This window comes from Mustelus asterias, chromosome 31 (genome assembly GCF_964213995.1).
Source record: "Mustelus asterias chromosome 31, sMusAst1.hap1.1, whole genome shotgun sequence".
Classification (NCBI taxonomy): Eukaryota; Metazoa; Chordata; class Chondrichthyes; order Carcharhiniformes; family Triakidae; genus Mustelus; species Mustelus asterias.
Window position 1 is genome coordinate 7,863,823 of NC_135831.1, and position 20,645 is coordinate 7,884,467.

Below are 20,645 nucleotides of genomic sequence, written 5' to 3' on the forward strand. Positions count from 1 at the left end.
CTCTTCAACATCACTTCACCGAGAGCGGGAGAACGATGTTGCCTGGACTCCTGGGAACCTGAGCGATGTGAAACTTCACTGTTGCCTTCTTTGCTTTGAGGAACCTGACTAGCTTAATAAATTCTACTTGACTTGTACATAATACTTATCCATACCTTGTCAGGCCGAGTGCTTTGGAATGCGTAGGGCCTTTATCCAGAAGGGTTTTCCAAATCTAAACCCTAAAATCTTCCAAAGCTTACAGAGTAGGTACATCACTCTTCAGCACAGCAGCACAGCGGGTTGGCACTGCAGCCTCACAGCGCCAGGGGCCCGGGTTCGAATCCCGGCTCGGGTCACTGTCTGTGCGGAGTCTGCACGTTCTCCCCGTGTCTGCGTGGGTTTCCTCCGGGTGCTCCGGTTTCCTCCCACAGTCCAAAGATGTGCGGGTTCGGTTGATTGGCCGTGCTAAAAATTGCCCCTTAGTGTCCTGAGATGCGTAGGTTAGAGGGATTAGCGGGTAAATATGTAGGGATATGGGGGTGGGGCCTGGGTGGGATTGTGGTCGGTGCAGACTCGATGGGTCGAATGGCCTCTTTCTGTGCTGTAAGGTTTCTATGATTTCTATGATTTCAGTCTGTAAGACGTGCTGGTTCGGGTGCCTTGGCCGTGCTAAATTCTCCCTCAGTGTTACCCGAACAGGCGCCGGAGTGTGGCGACTACAGGAATTTCACAGTAACTTCATTGCGGTGTTAATGTGAGCCTACCCGTGACACTAATAAATAAATTTTATTTTACAGATTTTCCCAACCTCTCTCCCGGGAATCTAGCACATGACTGCTGACGTCACCAATACATCAATGTCTACATAAGGGTGGCACGGTGGCACAGTGGTTAGCTCTGCTGCCTCACTGCGTCAGGGACCCGGGTTCGATTCCCGGCTTGGGTCACTGTCTGTGTGGAGTTTGCACATTCTCCCCGTGTCTGCGTGGGTTTCCTCCGGGTGCTCCGGTTTCCTCCAACAGTCCAAATATGTGCAGGTTAGGTTGATTGGCTGTGCTAACTTGCCCCTTGCTGTCAGGGGGATTAGCGGGGTAAATGGGAAAATGGGGATTAGCAGGGTAAATGGGAAAATGGCCTGGGTGGGATTGTGATTGGTGCAGACTCGATGGGCCAAATGGCCTCCTTCTGCACTGTGGGGATTCTTTGGATCACTCATTAGCATAGCTATTCGAATTAACCTATTACCATCTAAACCCTAAACCCTTACAAAGGTTACAGAGTAGGTACATCTCTCCCGAGTAGAGTTTTCCCACCCTCTCTCCTGGGAATCTAGCATGTGACTGCTGACATCACCAATACATCATTGTCTACGTCACTCATTGGCAGAGCTATTCCATTAACCCATTGCTCTATCGTCTCCACATGGCTCCTGAGATCTGCCTCTTGTGGTTGCTGGGTGATTGCCCACGGTAGCATTGAAGAAGGAGGATTGAAGGCCCGGTGAGGGGGGGCGGGGGGCTTGTGTTAAGACCGTAAGGAATAGGAACAGGAGTAGGCCATTCGCCCCCTCGGGTCTGCCCCACCATTCAATAGGATCGTGGCTGATCCAACATCCCTCAGGCCCACTTTCCTGCCCTTTCCCCGTACCCCTGTATTTCCTCACTGATCTATCTATCTGTTGAATGTACACAAGGTCTCTGCTCCCACAGCTCACTGTGGCAAGGAGTTCCAAAGACTCACAACCCTCGGAGAGAAGAAATTCCTCCTCATCTCAGTCTTCAATTGGAGCCCCTTTATTCTGAGACGATGCCCCCTGGTCCTGGACTCTCCCATGAGGGGAAACACCCTCTCAGCATTTACCCTGTCAAAGCCCCTTAAGAATCCTCCAAGTTCCAATGAGATCACCTCTCATTCTTCTTAATTCCAATGGGTAGAGTCCCAACCCGTTTACCCTTTGCTCCTGAAGATAATCCCTCCATAACTGGGGACCATCCGAGTGAACCTTCTCTGTACTGCCTCCACTGAAATAATGGGGGCGATTCTCCCAGCATGCAGCGGGGATGGGGGATGTCATAGAACATAGAACATAGAACATTACAGCGCAGGACAGGCCCTTCGGCCCTCGATGTTGCGCCGACCATTGAAACCAATCTAAAGCCCATCTAACCTACACTATTCCAATATCATCCATATGTTTATCCAATGACCATTTAAATGCCCTTCATGTTGGCGAGTCCACTACTGCTGCAGGTAGGGCATTCCACACCCTTACTACTCTCTGAGTAAAGAACCTACCTCTAACATCTGTCCTATATCTATCACCCCTCAATTTAAAGCTATGTCCCCTCGTGCTAGCCAACACCATCCGAGGAAAAAGGCTCTCACTATCCACCCTATCTAATCCTCTGATCATCTTGTATGCCTCTATTAAGTCACCTCTTAACCTTCTTCTCTCTAACGAAAACAGCCTCAAGTCCCTCAGCCTTTCCTCATAAGGTCTTCCCACCATACCAGACAACATCCTAGTAAATCTCTGCACCCTTTCCAATGCTCCCACATCCTTCCTATAATGCGGCGACCAGAACTGTACGCAATACTCCAAATGCGGCTGCACCAGAGTTTTGTACAGTTGCAGCATGACCTCCTGGCTCCGAAACTCAACCCCTCTACCAATAAAAGCGAACACTCCGTACACCTTCTTAACAACCCTATCAACCTGGGTGCCAACTTTCAGGGATCTCTGCACATGGACACCCAGATCCCTCTGTTCATCCACACTACCAAGTATCTTACCATTAGCCCAGTACTCTGTAATCCTGTTACTCCTTCCAAAGTGAATCACCTCACACTTTTCCGCATTAAACTCCATTTGCCACCTCTCAGCCCAGCTCTGCAGCTTATCTGTGTCCCTCTATAACCTGCCACTTCCCTCCGCACTGTCCACAACTCCACCGACTTTAGTGTCATCCGCAAATTTACTAATCCATCCTTCCACGCCCTCATCCAGGTCATTTATAAAAATGACAAACAGCAGTGGCCCCAAAACAGATCCTTGCGGTACACCACTAGTAACTGAACTCCAGGATGAACATTTCCCATCAACCACCACCCTCTGTCTCCTTACAGCTAGCCGATTCCTGATCCAAAGCGCTAAATCACCAGAGTCAGCGGAGGCCGTTTAGGGGGCTCCCCGCTGGGCGCCACACCCTCCACGCATCTCTGGCTCATCACCCCTGGGCTGGGAATTACTTCAGTCCCAGGCCTGTGAGCATCTCCCCCCCACCCGCCAGTCGTGGTTCATTCCAGTGGGGTTTACTCCTGCTCCCCACTTGCGGGGAACTGGCGGCCCGACCCCGCTGGAGGAGACAGAGGTCATAGAGACCACCTCCCCCCCCCCACCCCTCCTGCAGGAGGTTGGGGGCTAAGGGGAGGTGTGCCCCCTGGGCAGTGCCAGCCTGGGAGGAAACCGGAGCACCCGGAGGAAACCCACGCAGACACGGGGAGAACGTGCAGGCTCCACACAGACAGTGACCCGAGGCCGGGAATCGAACCCGGGGTCCCTGGCGCTGTGAGGCAGCAGCGCTAACCCGCTGTGCCACCGTGCCTGCCCAAATTCCAAAGGAGATTACGAGAGGCCCCTCAGGTAAATCATCCCTACCTCCAGCCTTTCTTCTTAATGATGTTCCCCAGTGTCACCTCAGCCCTGGAGAGAGAGAAAATAAACAAATTATCAGCGGCATCCATTGGCACTGCGACCCCAGAATTAAGGCCTTCGCTCGCTAGGCCCGTGACTTGGGACTGGGGCCCTCGGTGGCAGCACAGGGAAAATGGGGGTGAGGGGTCGGGTGCAGGTACCCTGATATGGACTCGCCCCCCCCCCCACTCTCTTCAGCCTGTACACACGGCGAAGTAACTTAGCATCCCTGTGCCAGGCTATACTTTTGTTCACTGTATGGGGTGTGGGCATCGCTGGTTGGGCCCAGCTTTATTGCCCATCCCTAGTTGCCCTTGGAGGACAACTGCCAGTCAACGACACTGCTGTCCTCCAAGGGCTCTGGAGTCACATGTAGGCCAGACCGGGTAAGGACGGCAGATTTCCTTCCCTAAAGGACATTATGTGAACCAGGCGGGCTTCTACAACAACCGAGTCTGCACGTTCTCCCCGTGTCTGCGTGGGTTTCCTCCGGGTGCTCCGGTTTCCTTCAACAGTAAGAAGGACGAGTCGGTTAGGTGGATTGGCCATGCTAAATTGCTCCTTAGTGTTCAAAGATATGCAGGTTAGGTGGATTGGCCGTGCTAAATTGCTCCTTAGTGTTCAAAGATATGCAGGTTAGGTGGATTGGCCGTGCTAAATTGCTCCTTAGTGTTCAAAGATGTGCGGGTTAGGTGGATTGGCCATGCTAAATTGCTCCTTAGTGTTCAAAGATATGCAGGTTAGGTGGATTGGCCGTGCTAAATTGCTCCTTAGTGTTCAAAGATATGCAGGTTAGGTGGATTGGCCATGCTAAATTGCTCCTTAGTGTTCAAAGATGTGCGGGTTAGGTGGATTGGCCATGCTAAATTGCTCCTTAGTGTTCAAAGATGTGCGGGTTAGGTGGATTGGCCATGCTAAATTGCTCCTTAGTGTTCAAAGATATGCAGGTTAGGTGGATTGGCCGTGCTAAATTGCCCCTTAGTGTTCAAAGATGTGTAGGTTAGGTGGATTGGCCATGCTAAATTGCCCCTTAGTGTTCAAAGATGTGTAGGTTAGGTGGATTGGCCATGCTAAATTGCCCCTTAGTGTTCAAAGATATGCAGGTTAGGTGGATTGGCCATGCTAAATTGCCCCTTAGTGTTCAAAGATGTGTAGGTTAGGTGGATTGGCCATGCTAAATTGCCCCTTAGTGTTCAAAGATATGCAGGTTAGGTGGATTGGCCATACTAAATTGCCCCTTAGTGTTCAAAGATGTGTAGGTTAGGTGGATTGGCCATGCTAAATTGCCCCTTAGTGTTCAAAGATATGCAGGTTAGGTGGATTGGCCATACTAAATTGCCCCTTAGTGTTCAAAGATGTGTAGGTTAGGTGGATTGGCCATGCTAAATTGCCCCTTAGTGTTCAAAGATGTGTAGGTTAGGTGGATTGGCCATGCTAAATTGCCCCTTAGTGTCCAAAGATGTGTAGGTTAGGTGGATTGGCCATGCTAAATTGCCCCTTAGTGTCCAAAGATGTGTAGGTTAGGTGGATTGGCCATGCTAAATTGCCCCTTAGTGTTCAAAGATGTGTAGGTTAGGTGGATTGGCCATGCTAAATTGCCCCTTAGTGTTCAAAGATATGCAGGTTAGGTGGATTGGCCATACTAAATTGCCCCTTAGTGTTCAAAGATGTGTAAGTTAGGTGGATTGGCCATGCTAAATTGCCCCTTAGTGTTCAAAGATGTGTAGGTTAGGTGGATTGGCCATGCTAAATTGTCCCTTAGTGTCCGAAGATGAACAGGTTTGTTGGATTGGCCATGCTAAATTGCCCCTTAGTGTCCGAAGATGTGCAGGTTTGGTGGGTTGGCCATGCTAAATTGCCCCTTAGTGTCCAAACATGTGCGGGTTAGCTGGATTGGCCATGCTAAATTGCCCCTTATTGTCCAAAGATGTGTGGGTTAGGTGGATTGGCCATGCTAAATTGCCCCTTAGTGTCCAAAGATGTGTGGGTTAGGTGGATTGGCCATGCTAAATTGCCCCTTAGTGTCCAAAGATGTGCAGGTTGGGTGGACTCGCCATGCTAAATTGCCCCTTATTGTCCAAAGATGTGTGGGTTAGGTGGATTGGCCATGCTAAATTGCCCCTTAGTGTCCAAAGATGTGCGGGTTAGGTGGATTGGCCATGCTAAATTGCCCCTTAGTGTCAGGGGGACTAAACGTCTGGTGTTATGGGGATAGGGCGTGGGTGGGATTGTGGTCGGTGCAGTCTCGATGGGCTGAATGGCCTCCTCCTGTGCGATAAGGATTGTATCATTCTGTGACAATGGTTTCCATTGGACTTTCAATTCCAGATTTTTATTGAATTCAAATGTCACCCTCTGCCGTGGTGGGATTCGAACCCGGGTCCCCCAGAGCCTTCACCCTCGAACTCTGGATTACTCATCCAGTGACAATACCACTCTGCCACTGCCTCCCCTGGGGATGTTTTCCACCGGTTTCCGGCAACGGTGCCCGCTCCCTCAGGGGCAGCAGGGGGGAACCTGTCTTAGTGGTGACAGGAGGCCAAGTGCGGTGGCCCCATCTTTGAAGACACAAGGAACCTGAGGCTTGCATGTTCCTCACTTGTCCTTTCCCAATATTTTGGTCACGTGCTTTGATTTGGGCTGATGTGAGATTCAGAGCCTGGATTTGAGGCCTTAGTAGGCCTCACAGCAGCGAGGAAGTGTGGCGCGGGGTGGTTGTATCTGGGGTGCGTGTTGGGGGGGTGAGGAGTCACAACGGAAAGGCCACTTTCTCGGCCTTGGTGACTCGCAGGGCCTACGAAGCCCCCCCCCCCCCGCCCACGCCGCCTCCCCCCGCGACAGGGCGAGAGCGACAGTCCCCGTGCAGGCCCGACTCCCCGATTAGGAAAACCGGGTAGAATTCCGCGTGACGTACTTGCCGGATGCGTAGAGCTCCGAGGTATCGAAGAGGTTGACCCCATTCTCGTAGGCGACGGTCAGGATGTCCTCGGCTGCCTGCGGGGAGGGAGGCCGGAGTGAGAGTGAGGCACCGAGTGAGAGTGAGGCCGGAGTGAGAGTGAGGCCGGAGTGAGAGTGAGGCCGGAGAGAGAGTGAGGCCGGAGTGAGAGTGAGGCCGGAGTGAGAGTGAGGCCGGAGTGAGAGTGAGGCCAGAGTGAGAGTGAGGCCGGAGTGAGAGTGAGGGACCGAGTGAGAGTGAGGGACCGAGTGAGAGTGAGGGACCGAGTGAGAGTGAGGGACCGAGTGAGAGTGAGGCACCGAGTGAGAGTGAGGCCAGAGTGAGAGTGAGGGACCGAGTGAGAGTGAGGGACCGAGTGAGAGTGAGGGACCGAGTGAGAGTGAGGGACCGAGTGAGAGTGAGGGACCGAGTGAGAGTGAGGCACCGAGTGAGAGTGAGGCCAGAGTGAGAGTGAGGGACCGAGTGAGAGTGAGGGACCGAGTGAGAGTGAGGGACCGAGTGAGAGTGAGGCCGGAGTGAGAGTGAGGGACCGAGTGAGAGTGAGGGACCGAGTGAGAGCGAGGCACCGAGTGAGAGTGAGGCTGGAGTGAGAGTGAGAGACTGAGTGAGAGCGAGGGACCGAGTGAGAGGGAGGGACTGAGTGAGAGTGAGGCCAGAGTGAGAGTGAGGCACCGAGTGAGAGTGAGGGACCGAGTGAGAGTGAGGGACCAAGTGAGAGTGAGGAACCGAGTGACAGTGAGGGACCGAGTGAGAGTGAGGCCGGAGTGAGAGTGAGGGACCGAGTGAGAGTGAGGGACCGAGTGAGAGTGAGGCACCGAGTGAGAGTGAGGCACCGAGTGAGAGTGAGGGACCGAGTGAGAGTGAGGGACCGAGTGAGAGTGAGGCCGGAGTGAGAGTGAGGCCAGAGTGAGAGTGAGGCCGGAGTGAGGGACCGAGTGAGAGTGAGGGACCGAGTGAGAGTGAGGGACCGAGTGAGAGTGAGGGACCGAGTGAGAGTGAGACACCGAGTGAGAGTGAGGCCAGAGTGAGAGTGAGGGACCGAGTGAGAGTGAGGGACCGAGTGAGAGTGAGGGACCGAGTGAGAGTGAGGGACCGAGTGAGAGACCGAGTGAGGGTGAGGGACCGAGTGAGAATGAGGGACCGAGTGAGGGTGAGGGACCGAGTGAAAGTGAGGGACCGAGTGAGAGTGAGGGACCGAGTGAGAGTGAGGCCGGAGTGAGTGTGAGGCCGGAGTGAGTGTGAGGCAAAGAGTGAGAGTGAGGCCGGAGTGAGGGACCGAGTGAGAGTGAGGGACCGAGTGAGTGTGAGGCCGGAGTGAGAGTGAGGCCGGAGTGAGAGTGAGGGAACGAGTGAGAGTGAGGCCGGAGTGAGGTGAGGGACCGAGTGAGAGTGAGGGACCGAGTGAGAGTGAGGGACAGAGTGAGAGTGAGGGACCGAGTGAGAGTGAGGCCGGAGTGAGGTGAGGGACCGAGTGAGAGTGAGGGACCGAGTGAGAGTGTGGGACAGAGTGAGAGTGAGGGACCGAGTGTGAGTGAGGCACCGAGTGTGAGTGAGGGACCGAGTGAGAGTGAGGGACGGAGTGGGAGTGAGGGACCGAGTGAGGGACCGTGAGGGTGAGGCTAGAGTGAGAGTGAGGGACTGAGTGAAGTGAGGGACTGAGTGAAGTGAGGGACTGAGTGAGAGTGAGGGTCCGAGTGAGAGTGAGGCACCGAGTGAGAGTGAGGCACCGAGTGGGAGTGAGGGACCGAGTGAGTGTGAGGGACCGAGTGGGAGTGAGGGACGGAGTGGGAGTGAGGGACGGAGTGGGAGTGAGGGACCGAGTGAGAGTGAGGGACCGAGTGAGAGCGAGGGACCGTGAGGGTGAGGCTAGAGTGAGAGTGAGGCCAGAGTGAGAGTAAGGGACCGAGTGAGAGTGAGGGACCGAGTGAGAGTGAGGCACCGAGTGAGGGTGAGGCACCGAGTGAGAGACCGAGTGAGGGTGAGGGACCGAGTGAGAATGAGGGACCGAGTGAGGGACCGAGTGAAAGTGAGGGACCGAGTGAGAGTGAGGGACCGAGTGAGAGTGAGGCCGGAGTGAGTGTGAGGCCGGAGTGAGAGTGAGGCAAAGAGTGAGAGTGAGGCCGGAGTGAGGGACCGAGTGAGTGTGAGGCCGGAGTGAGAGTGAGGGAACGAGTGAGAGTGAGGCCGGAGTGAGGTGAGGGACCGAGTGAGAGTGAGGGACCGAGTGAGAGTGAGGGACAGAGTGAGAGTGAGGGACCGAGTGAGAGTGAGGCCGGAGTGAGGTGAGGGACTGAGTGAGAGTGAGGACCGAGTGAGAGTGTGGGACAGAGTGAGAGTGAGGGACCGAGTGAGAGTGAGGCAGGTGTGAGAGTGTGGGCAGAGTGAGAGTGATAGACCGAGTGAGAGTGAGGGACCGAGTGAGGGTGAGGGACTGAGTGAGGGTGAGGGACCGAGTGTGAGTGAGGCACCGAGTGTGAGTGAGGGACCGAGTGAGAGTGAGGGACGGAGTGGGAGTGAGGGACCGAGTGAGAGTGAGGGACCGTGAGGGTGAGGCTAGAGTGAGAGTGAGGGACTGAGTGAGTGTGAGGGACTGAGTGAGAGTGAGGGTCCGAGTGAGAGTGAGGCCAGAGTGAGAGTGAGGGACCGAGTGAGAGTGAGGCACCGAGTGGGAGTGAGGGACCGAGTGAGTGTGAGGGACCGAGTGGGAGTGAGGGACGGAGTGAGAGTGAGGGACGGAGTGAGAGTGAGGGACCGAGTGAGAGTGAGGGACCGAGTGGGAGTGAGGGATGGAGTGGGAGTGAGGGACCGAGTGAGTGTGAGGGACCGTGAGGGTGAGGCTAGAGTGAGAGTGAGGGACTGAGTGAGAGTGAGGGACTGAGTGAGAGTGAGGGTCCGAGTGAGAGTGAGGCCAGAGTGAGAGTGAGGGACCGAGTGAGAGTGAGGCACCGAGTGGGAGTGAGGGACCGAGTGAGTGTGAGGGACCGAGTGAGTGTGAGGGACCGAGTGAGTGTGAGGGACCGAGTGAGAGTGAGGGACCGAGTGAGAGTGAGGCCGGAGTGAGAGTGAGGGATCGAGTGATCGAGGGTGGCCGTGGGGGTGAGGGGGGCGGGCAGGGGAGAAGGGGGAGTGGGGGGAGGGAGAGGGGGAGCGGGGAGAGGAAGGAGGGGGACTGGGGGGCGGGGGGGCGGGGGGGGGTCTGGGGGGCGGGGGGTCTGAGGGTGGGGGGGCGGGGGGGCGGGGGGGCGGGGGGTGCGGGGGGGGGTCTGAGGGCGGGGGGGCGGGGGGGCGGGGGGGCGGGGGGGCGGGGGGGCGGGGGGTCTGAGGGCGGGGGGCGGGGGGTCTGAGGGTGGGGGGCGGGGGGGCGGGGGGGCGGGGGGTCTGAGGGTGGGGGGGCGGGGGGGCGGGGGGGGGTCTGGGGGGCGGGGGGGTGGGGGGTCTGGGGGCGGGGGGGCGGGGGCGCGGGGGGGCGGGGGCGCGGGGGGGCGGGGGGCGGGGGGCGGGGGGGCGGGGGGGCGGGGCGGCGGGGGGGGGGCGGTTGGTATCCAGCTTACCTTTTAAACAGAAATTGGAGAAACATTTAAATATTTACCAGCGAGGGTTTGGACTCTGGTCTGGGGTCTGGTGCGGGGGTCTGGTCTGGGGTCTGGTCTGGGGTCTGGTCTGGGGTCTGGTCTGGGGTCTGGTCTGGAGTGTGCTCTGGGGTCTGGTCTGGGGTCTGGTCTGGGGTCTGGTCTGGGATCTGGTCTGGGGTCTGCTCTGGGGTCTGGTTTGGGGTCTGGTCTGGGGTCTGCTCTGGGGTCTGGTCTGGGGTCTGCTCTGGGGTCTGGTCTGGGGTCTGCTCTGGGGTCTGGTTTGGGGTCTGGTCTGGGGTCTGCTCTGGGGTCTGGTCTGGGGTCTGGTCTGGAGTCTAGTCTGAAGTCTGGTCTGGGGTTTAGTCTGGGGTCTGGTCTGGAGTCTGCTCTGGGGTCTGGTCTGGGGTCTGGTCTGGGGTCTGGTGCGGGTGTCTGGTCTGGGGTCTGGTCTGGGGTCTGGTCTGGAGTTTAGTCTGGGATCTGGTCTGGGGTCTGGTCTGGGGTCTGGTCTGGGGTCTGGTGCGGGTGTCTGGTCTGGAGTCTGATATGGGGTCTGGTCTGGAGTTTAGTCTGGGATCTGGTCTGGGGTCTGGTCTGGGGTCTGGTCTGGGGTCTGGTCTGGGGTCTGGTCTGGGGTCTGGCCTGGGCTCTGGTCTGGGGTCTGGTCTGGAGTCTGGTCTGGGGTCTGGTCTGGGCTCTGGTCTGGAGTCTGGTCTGGGGTCTGGTCTGGCGTCTGGTCTGGGGTCTGGTCTGGGCTCTGGTCTGGGCTCTGGTCTGGGCTCTGGTCTGGAGTCTGGTCTGGAGTCTGGTCTGGGGTCTGGTCTGGAGTCTGGTCTGGAGTGTGGTCTGGGCTCTGGTCTGGGGTCTGGTCTGGAGTCTGGTCTGGAGTGTGGTCTGGGGTCTGGTCTGGGGTCTGGTCTGGGGTCTGGTCTGGGGCCTGGTCTGGGGCCTGGTCTGGGGTTTGATGTGGTGTTTGGTGCGGCGGGGGGGGATTGGACTGATCTGAGGAGACAGGAACACGGGGCTGAATAGGGAGGGGTTCGTGTCCTCACTAGTCTGAGAGTGGGAGGCCGGGCTGCCCACCCCCCAGCACTGGCCCTGGAGCCTCGTGGAACAGAACAATCTCCAGGCTCACAACTGTGTCCCGCCCTGGGGAAACATCACCGGGACATTGAAGAAAGATTGGGGGCTTTTTCTGGTCATTTTCTTTCAACATTCCTCTTTGCCAGATATAAAAATGTTAAAAATGGGGAAAAGAGATTGGCAGAGTGTCAAACATGGTGGTTTCCTTCGGGTGCTCCGGTTTCCTCCCACACTCCAAAGATGTGCGGGTTAGGTGGATTGGCCATGCTAAATTGTCCCTTAGTGTCCAAAGATGTGCAGGTTAGGTGGATTGGCCATGCAAAATTGTCCCTTAGTGTCCAAAGATGTGCAGGTTAGGTGGATTGGCCATGCAAAATTGTCCCTTAGTGTCCAAAGATGTGTGGGTTAGGTGGATTGGCCGTGCTAAATTGTCCCTTAGTGTCCAAAGATGTGTGGGTTAGGTGGATTGGCCGTGCTAAATTGTCCCTTAGTGTCCAAAGATGTGCAGGTTAGGTGGATTGGCCATGCGAAATTGTCCCTTAGTGTCCAAAGATGTGCAGGCTAGGTGGATTGGCTATGCTAAATTGTCCCTTAGTGTCCAAAGATGTGCAGGTTAGGTGGATTGGCCATGCTAAATTGCCCCTTAGTATCCAAAGATGTGCAGGTTAGGTGGATTGGCCATGCTAAATTGCCCCTTAGTATCCAAAGATGTGCAGGCTAGGTGGATTGGCCATGCTAAATTGTCCCTTAGTGTCCAAAGATGTGCAGGTTAGGTGGATTGGCCATGCTAAATTGTCCCTTAGTGTCCAAAGATGTGCAGGTTAGGTGGATTGGCCATGCTAAATTGTCCCTTAGTGTCCAAAGATGTGCAGGTTAGGTGGATTGGCCATGCTAAATTGTCCCTTAGTGTCCAAAGATGTGCAGGTTAGGTGGATTGGCCATGCTAAATTGTCCCTTAGTGTCCAAAGATGTGTAGGTTGGGGGATTGGCCATGCTAAATTGTCCCTTCGTGTCCAAAGATGTGCGGGTTAGGTGGATTGGCCGTGCTAAATTGTCCCTTAGTGTCCAAAGATGTGCGGGTTAGGTGGATTGGCCATGCTAAATTGCCCCTTAGTGTCCAAAGATGTGCAGGTTGGGGGATTGGCCAGGGTAAGTGTGCGGGTTACGTGGATAAGGCGTGGGAGAGGGCCTGGGAAAGGCACTCTGTCAGAGGGTCAGTGCAGACTCGATGGGCTGAATGGTCTCCTTCTTCCCCGTAACAATTCCGTGAACCTGGGTTGGAGAGGGGATAGAAGGTACTTGGCAAAGCAGCGATGATAACGCGAGGTAAGATCTTCCCGCGTGGCGAGTGGTTGGGATCTGGAGCGTGTTTCCTGAGAGACAGAGAGAGACAGAGACCTGGAGGCAGATTCACTCGAGACCTCGGGGAGGGAATGGGATTCTCGGTGAAGATATCTCCGGGCGACAGAAAGGGTGGGGGAATGGGACGTACTGATTTGTTCCTGCAGAGAGAGAGGGAGCTAGCACGAACAGGGTGGACTGAATGGCCACTTTCTGTGCAGACTGGTCAACCAGAGCAGTAAAGCCTGGGGGAAGGAGCTTCGTTACCGGGTGTCCGAACGTGTGAAGTGCTCACCTCCTCAGGGATCTGAGAGCCAATCGTAATCCAACTTCCTGGAAGCCAAATAAACAGGTCAACACTTTCCCAGTTACCATGGAAACGGAGGGAGAGATCCAACTCACACACTCATGGAAACACACACAGTGCGGCACTCCCTCAGCACTGACCCTCTGACAGTGCGGCACTCCCTCAGCACTGACCCTCTGACAGTGCGGCACTCCCTCAGCACTGACCCTCTGACAGTGCGGCACTCCCTCAGCACTGACCCTCTGACAGTGCGGCACTCCCTCAGCACTGACCCTCTGACAGTGCGGCACTCCCTCAGCACTGACCCTCTGACAGTGCGGCACTCCCTCAGCACTGACCCTCTGACAGTGCGGCACTCCCTCAGTACTGACCCTCTGACAGTGCGGCACTCCCTCAGTACTGACCCTCTGACAGTGCGGCACTCCCTCAGTACTGACCCTCTGACAGTGCGGCACTCCCTCAGCACTGAACCTCTGACAGTGCGGCGCTCCCTCAGTACTGACCCTCTGACAGTGCGGCACTCCCTCAGTACTGACCCTCTGACAGTGCGGCACTCACTCAGTACTGACCCTCTGACAGTGCGGCACTCCCTCAGCACTGACCCTCTGACAGTGCGGCACTCCCTCAACACTGACCCTCTGACAGTGTGGCACTCCCTCAGTACTGACCCTCTGACAGTGCGGCACTCCCTCAGCACTGACCCTCTGACAGTGCGGCACTCCCTCAGCACTGACCCTCTGACAGTGCGGCACTTCCTCAGTACTGACCCTCTGACAGTGCGGCACTCCCTCAGCACTGACCCTCTGACAGTGCGGCACTCCCTCAGCACTGACCCTCTGACAGTGCGGCACTCCCTCAGCACTGACCCTCTGACAGTGCGGCACTCCCTCACCACTGACCCTCTGACAGTGTGGCACTCCCTCAGTACTGACCCTCTGACAGTGCGGCACTCCCTCAGCACTGACCCTCTGACAGTGCGGCACTCCCTCAGCACTGACCCTCTGACAGTGCGGCACTCCCTCAGCACTGACCCTCTGACAGTGCGGCATTCCCTCAGTACTGACCCTCTGACAGTGCGGCACTCCCTCAGCACTGACCCTCTGACAGTGCGGCACTCCCTCAGCACTGACCCTCTGACAGTGCAGCACTCCCTCAGCACTGACCCTCTGACAGTGCGGCGCTCCCTCAGCACTGACCCTCTGACAGTGCGGCACTCCCTCAGCACTGACCCTCTGATCCGCCTCATCCCAGGACCATCACTGACGCCCAGAATGCGAGTCCCCATCGCTCAAGCTGAATCATAGAATCATAGAATCCTGCAGTGCAGAAAGAGGGCCATTCGGCCCATCGAGTCTGCACCGACCACAATCCCACCCAGGCCCTACCCTCCTATCCCTACATATTTACCCGCTAATCCCTCCAACCTACGCATCTCAGGACACTAAGGTGCAATTTAGCACGGCCAATCGACCTAACCCGCACATCTTTGGACTGTGGGAGGAAACCGGAGCACCCGGAGGAAACCCACGCAGACACGAGGAGAATGTGCAAACTCCACACAGACAGTGACCCGAGCCGGGAATCGAACCCAGGAATCCCAGACACATCCTCACACTTACTCACCGATTCCCACACAAGATACCCGCAGACCAGATTTCCCCAGATTCCTGCAAAAGATACAACAAATAATCTGTGTGGTCACGAGGAATCCCACCGCTGGAGGATCAACAATTGCTGTGGAATGAAAGAATAATTAATCGCACAGCGTCGAGGGAGCTTTACTCTGTATCTAACCCCGTGCTGTCCCTGTCCTGGGAGTGTTTGATGGGGGACAGTGTAGAGGGAGCTTTACTCTGTATCTAACCCCGTGCTGTACCTGTCCTGGGAGTGTTTGATGGGGACAGTGTAGAGGGAGCTTTACTCTGTATCTAACCCCGTGCTGTCCCTGTCCTGGGAATGTTTGATGGGGGACAGTGTAGAGGGAGCTTTACTCTGTATCTAACCCCGTGCTGTACCTGTCCTGGGAGTGTTTGATGGGGACAGTGTTGAGGGAGCTTTACTCTGTATCTAACCCCGTGCTATACCTGTCCTGGGAGTGTTTGATGGGGGACAGTGTAGAGGGAGCTTTACTCTGTATCTAACCCCGTGCTCTACCTGTCCTGGGAGTGTTTGATGGGGACAGTGTAGAGGGAGCTTTACTCTGTATCTAACCCCGTGCTGTACCTGTCCTGGGAGTGTTTGATGGGGACAGTGTAGAGGGAGCTTTACTCTGTATCTAACCCCGTGCTGTACCTGTCCTGGGAATGTTTGATGGGGGACAGTGTAGAGGGAGCTTTACTCTGTATCTAACCCCGTGCTGTACCTGTCCTGGGAGTGTTTGATGGGGGACAGTGTAGAGGGAGCTTTACCCTGTATCTAACCCCGTGCTGTACCTGTCCTGGGAGTGTTTGATGGGGACAGTGTAGAGGGAGCTTTACTCTGTATCTAACCCTGTGCTGTACCTGTCCTGGGTGTGTTTGATGGGGACAGTGCAGAGGGAGCTTTACCCTGTATCTAACCCCGTGCTGTACCTGTCCTGGGAGTGTTTGATGGGGGACAGTGTAGAGGGAGCTTTACTCTGTATCTAACCCCATGCTGTACCTGTCCTGGGAGTGTTTGATGAGGACAGTGTAGAGGGAGCTTTACCCTGTATCTAACCCCGTGCTGTACCTGTCCTGGGAGTGTTTGATGGGAGCAGTGTAGAAGGAGCTTTATTCCGTATCTAACTGTGCTGTACAAATCCCCAAATTTAAGGAGAATTGTCTTTACTCAGAGAGTGGAACTCGCTCCCACGGGGAGTGGGGGAGAATATGGGACTCGCTCCCACGGGGAGTGGGGAAAATGTGGGACTCGCTCCCACGGGGAGTGGGGAAAATGTGGGACTGGCTCCCACGGGGAGTGGGGGAGAATGTGGGACTTGCTCCCACGGGGAGTGGGGGAGAATGTGGGACTCGCTCCCACGGGGAGTGGGGGAGAGTGTGGGACTCGCTCCCACGGGGAGTGGGGGAGAATGTGGGACTCGCTTCCACGGGGAGTGGGGAGAATGTGGGACTGGCTCCCACGGGGAGTCGGGGAGAATGTGGGACTGGCTCCCACGGGGAGTGGGGGAGAATGTGGGGCTCACTCCCACGGGGAGCGGGGAGAATGTGGGACTCGCTCCCACAGGGAGTGGTCGAGGTGAACATTATTGAGACATTTAAGGCGAGTGAGGGGGTAGCTGGATAAAGAGACGAGGGGAGAAAGGAATAGAAGAATTTGCTGATAGGGTGGGATGGCGGGGGGGGGCGGTGCGAGAGGGGGTTGGCGTTGAGCAGAAACATCAGCACGGTGCAGATGGGCCGAATGGCCTGTTCCTGTGTTGGAAATTCAATGTCATTCTATGCAACAGTAAATATAAGCTTCCATTTATACGGCACTTTTATCATAGAACATAATGGACACCAACGTAGAAACATAGAAACTAGAAGCCAGGAGGAGGCCATTCAGCCCTTCGAGTCTGTTCCGCCATTCATTTTCATCATGGCTGATCATCGAATTCAACATCCTGATCCCCCCCCTTCCCCCCATATCCTTTGATCCCCTTTGCCCCAAGAGTGATATCTAAGTTCTTCTTGAAAACCTACAGGCTGTGGGATTCTTCCCAAAATATTCCAAGTCCCCAATTTGCAGGAAAGCAGGAGTAAATCCGGCTGAGTTTTTTGTTAGCGTGATTTCCAGAAAGAATCTCCGGCACTCTGTACATCGCAGAGCGTGATTCGCTCCGGAAATCCAGGGGCGGGGCCTATTCCCGCTGGAGAAGCCGGCAGCATACCGCTGAGGGAGCCACTGCACACGCGCCGATCTGTCAGAGCGGGGATCAGAGCATGCACAGTGGCCTCCTATTGCCAGCTTCCCGATCACTGGCCGGACCCACAAGCCCCCATTGCTGGCCGCGTGTCCTCATCCCCCACAAACCCCCCCTCCCCGCCCCCCGATCGCTGGCCTCCCGGACCTACCTGATGTTCTCCCCCCACCATCGGCCAGCCCCGGTATCCCAATTCCCCCCACTCCGGCAGCCCCCAATCCCCTCTCCCCGCCACTACCCAGATGGTCATCCCCCTCTCCCCTCCCCCTGCCACCGGTCCCAATGCAGAGTGGCAGTGGCGGTTCACCCCCCCCCCACCCACACCCTGCCAATTGCCCACCCCCTGCCCCTCTGGTATCACCCCTTTGGCACTGCCCGATGCCCAGTGGGCATTGCCAGTTTGCCCCCTTGGGCAGTGCCAGGGTGCCAGGCCGGTAGTGCCAGGCTGACGCTGCCCCAGGGGCAGCCCCCCCTCTCCCTTACATCCGACCTCCCGGGGGGAGAGGAATGGGGCTGGGGAGACTTAATAGCCTCTCTTCCCTCCAGCAGGATTAGCCCCATTCATGGGAATCAGTTATAATACCCCGCTGAACTTATCCCAGCATTGGTCATGGGGGGAGAGGGGTTGGTGGGGGGAGGGAGGTCGGGGGAGATGCTAGTGGACCCGGAGACTTCTGTTCCAGGCCCGCTCATGATATTGAAATCTGGATTGCCATTTTGAAATCAGTTCCGCAGTGAGTTGTGGCACTGTTGCTAAGTTTGCAGATGATACAAAGAGCTGTAGAGGGACAGGTAGTATTGAGGAAGCAGGGGGGCTGCAGAGGGACTTGGACAGGTTCGGAGAGTGGGTAAAGAAGTGGCAGATGGGATACAATGTGGAAAAGTGAGAGGTTCTGCACTTTGGAAGGAGGAATGGAGGCATAGATTATTTTCCAACTGGGGAAATGCTTCGGAAATCTGAAACACAAAGGGACTTGGGAGTCATCGTTCAAGATTCTCTTAAGGTTAACGTGCAGGTTCAGTCGGCAGTTAGGAAGGCAAATGCAATGTTAGCATTCATGTCGAGAGGGCTAGAATACAAGAGCAGGGATGTACTTCTGAGGCTGTATAAGGCTCTGGTCAGACCCCATTTGGAGTATTGTGAGCAGTTTTGGGCCCCGTATTGTAAGGAAGGATGTGCTGGCCTTGGAAAGGGTCCAGAGGAGGTTCACAAGAATGATCCCTGGAATGAAGAGCTTGTCGTATGAGGAACGGGTTGAGGACTCTGGGTCTGTACTCGTTGGGAGTTTAGAAGGATGAGGGGGGATCTTATTGAAACTTACAGGATACTGCGAGGCCTGGATAGAGTGGACGTGGAGAGGATGTTTCCACGAGGAGGAAAAACTAGAACCAGAGGGCACAACCTCAGGCTAAAGGGACGATCCTTTAAAACAGAGATGAGGAGGTATTTCTTCAGCCAGAGAGTGGTGAATCTGTGGAACTCTTTGCCGCAGAAGGCTGTGGAGGCCGGGTCATTGAGTGTCTTTAAGACAGAGATAGATAGGTTCTTGATTAATAAGGGGATCAGGGCTGATGGGGAAAAGACAGGAGAATGGGGACGAGAAAAATATCAGCCATGATTGAATGGGGGAGCAGACTCGATGGGCCGAGTGGCCTAATTCTGCTCCTATGTCTTATGGTCTTTCAGATGTGCTGAGGGAGGGAATTACTGGGCTTAGGGCCCCCACCTAGGCAGCTGAAGACCAATAGTGGGTGAAGAGGGAGATCGGAAGCAGGATTAGTGGTTGACTCACACGCCCCTTTCCACATCAACGGGGACAAAGTAGAAAGGGTCGAGAGCTTCAGGTTTTTAGGTGTCCAGATCACCAACAACCTGTCCTGGTCCCCCCCATGCCGACACTATAGTTAAGAAAGCCCCACCAACGCCTCTACTTTCTCAGAAGACTAAGGAAATTTGGCACGTCCACTACGACTCTCACCAACTTCTACAGATGCCCCATAGAAAGCATTCTTTCTGGTTGTATCACAGCTTGGTCTGGGCTCCTGCTCTGCCCAAGACTGCAGGAAACTACAAAGGGTTGTGAATGTAGCCCAATCCATCACGCAAACCCAGCCTCCCATCCATTGACTCTGTCTACACTTCCCGCTGCCTCGGGAAAAGCAGCCGGCATAATCAAGGACCCCACGCACCCCGGACATTCTCTCTTCCACCTTCTTCCGTCGGGAAAAGATAGAAAAGTCTGAGGTCTCATACCAACCGACTCAAGAACAGCTTCTTCCCTGCTGCCGTCAGACTTTTGATTGGAGCCTACCTTGCATTAAGTTGATCTTTCTCTACACCCGAGCTATGACTGTAACACTACATTCTGCACTCTCTCCTTTCCTTCTCCCCTATGTACTTTATGAACGGTATGCTTTGTCTGTATCGCAAGAAGCAATGCATTTCAATGTATCCCAATACAGGTGACAATAATAAATCAAATCCTACTTCCCGATGTACTCTATGAACAGTATGCTCTGTCTGTATAGTGCGCAAGAAACAATACTTTTCACTGTATCCCAATACATGTGACAATAATAAATAAAATCCTTCTCCCCTATGTACTCTATGAACGGTATGCTTTTCACTTCAGAGTAAAGCTCCCCATCAAACACTCCCAGGACAGGTACAGCACGGGGTTAGATACAGAGTAAAGTTCCCTCTACACTGTCCCCCATCAAACACTCCCAGGACAGGTACAGCACGGGGTTAGATACAGAGTAAAGTTCCCTCTACACTGTCCCCATCAAACACTCCCAGGACAGGTACAGCACGGGGTTAGATATAGAGTAAAGCTCCCTCTACACTGTCCCCATCAAACACTCCCAGGACAGGTACAGCACGGGGTTAGATACAGAGTAAAGCTCCCTCTACACTGTCCCCATCAAACACTCCCAGGACAGGTACAGCACGGGGTTAGATACAGAGTAAAGCTCCCTCTACACTGTCCCCCATCAAACACTCCCAGGACAGGTACAGCACGGGGTTAGATACAGAGTAAAGCTCCCTCTACACTGTCCCCATCAAACATTCCCAGGACAGGTACAACACGGGTTAGATACAGAGTAAAGCTCCCTCTACACTGTCCCCCATCAAACACTCCCAGGACAGGTACAGCACGGGGTCAGATACAGAGTAAAGCTCTGATGATGGGATGGGAAAGATGGGAACAAAAAGATGGGAACTTTTCACTTCATCCCAATACATGTGGCAATAAGAAATCAAATTGCAGTCACCGTCCTGACCTGTAGACCATGCCAGTCTGCTCAGCGATGGTATCGTCCAGCGAGAGTTGGCACTCCTGGAGGAACATCTCCAGCCTCCGTTGTTCCAGGACCTTCCTGTCCTCCTCGGTGAGCTGGTCCTCCCGAACGCCGAAACTCTTGCCCATGGCCGTTTTGATGGGGGGCCCCATGCACTTGGGTTTCTTGTTGTTATTCAGGCCATAAAGCTCCTCCACCGAGAACTTGGCCCGACCGGCAGCCGCGCCTCCACCCCCTCCCCCCCCACCTGACCGCGAGCCCACCATTGGTGCCCTACCCTCTCCACCCCCCCCCCTGCTCAGTCCCCCCTCTCTCACTCTCTCTCTGGCACGTGCTTGAACCTTGTGAGACAGGACGAGGGGACAGCAGCTCTGTGTGTGTGTGTCTCACACTCCCGCAGCGACACTACCTGCTGTGACACACCCTCCCACAGTACCAGTGAAATGTGAGACCTCACCCCAGACAGACTCAGCGCAAAAATCCCTTCCTTGACAGATGACGCTGAGATAATAGAGAACATCGGG

The 20,645-nt window shown here is 55.3% G+C and overlaps 1 protein-coding gene across 1 annotated transcript; it reads right to left on the reverse strand.

Annotated features, from left to right (window-relative positions):
* Positions 1-3,636: 3,636 nt before the first annotated feature.
* On the reverse strand, positions 3,637-20,387 carry LOC144481654 (voltage-gated potassium channel subunit beta-1-like). Its single transcript, XM_078200785.1, has 5 exons — positions 20,104-20,387; positions 14,559-14,602; positions 12,924-12,961; positions 6,591-6,670; positions 3,637-3,685 (listed from the first exon to the last, which is right to left on the reverse strand). Exons 1-5 carry the CDS (start codon positions 20,385-20,387, stop codon positions 3,637-3,639), a joined length of 495 nt encoding a protein of 164 aa, XP_078056911.1.
* Positions 20,388-20,645: the final 258 nt, after the last annotated feature.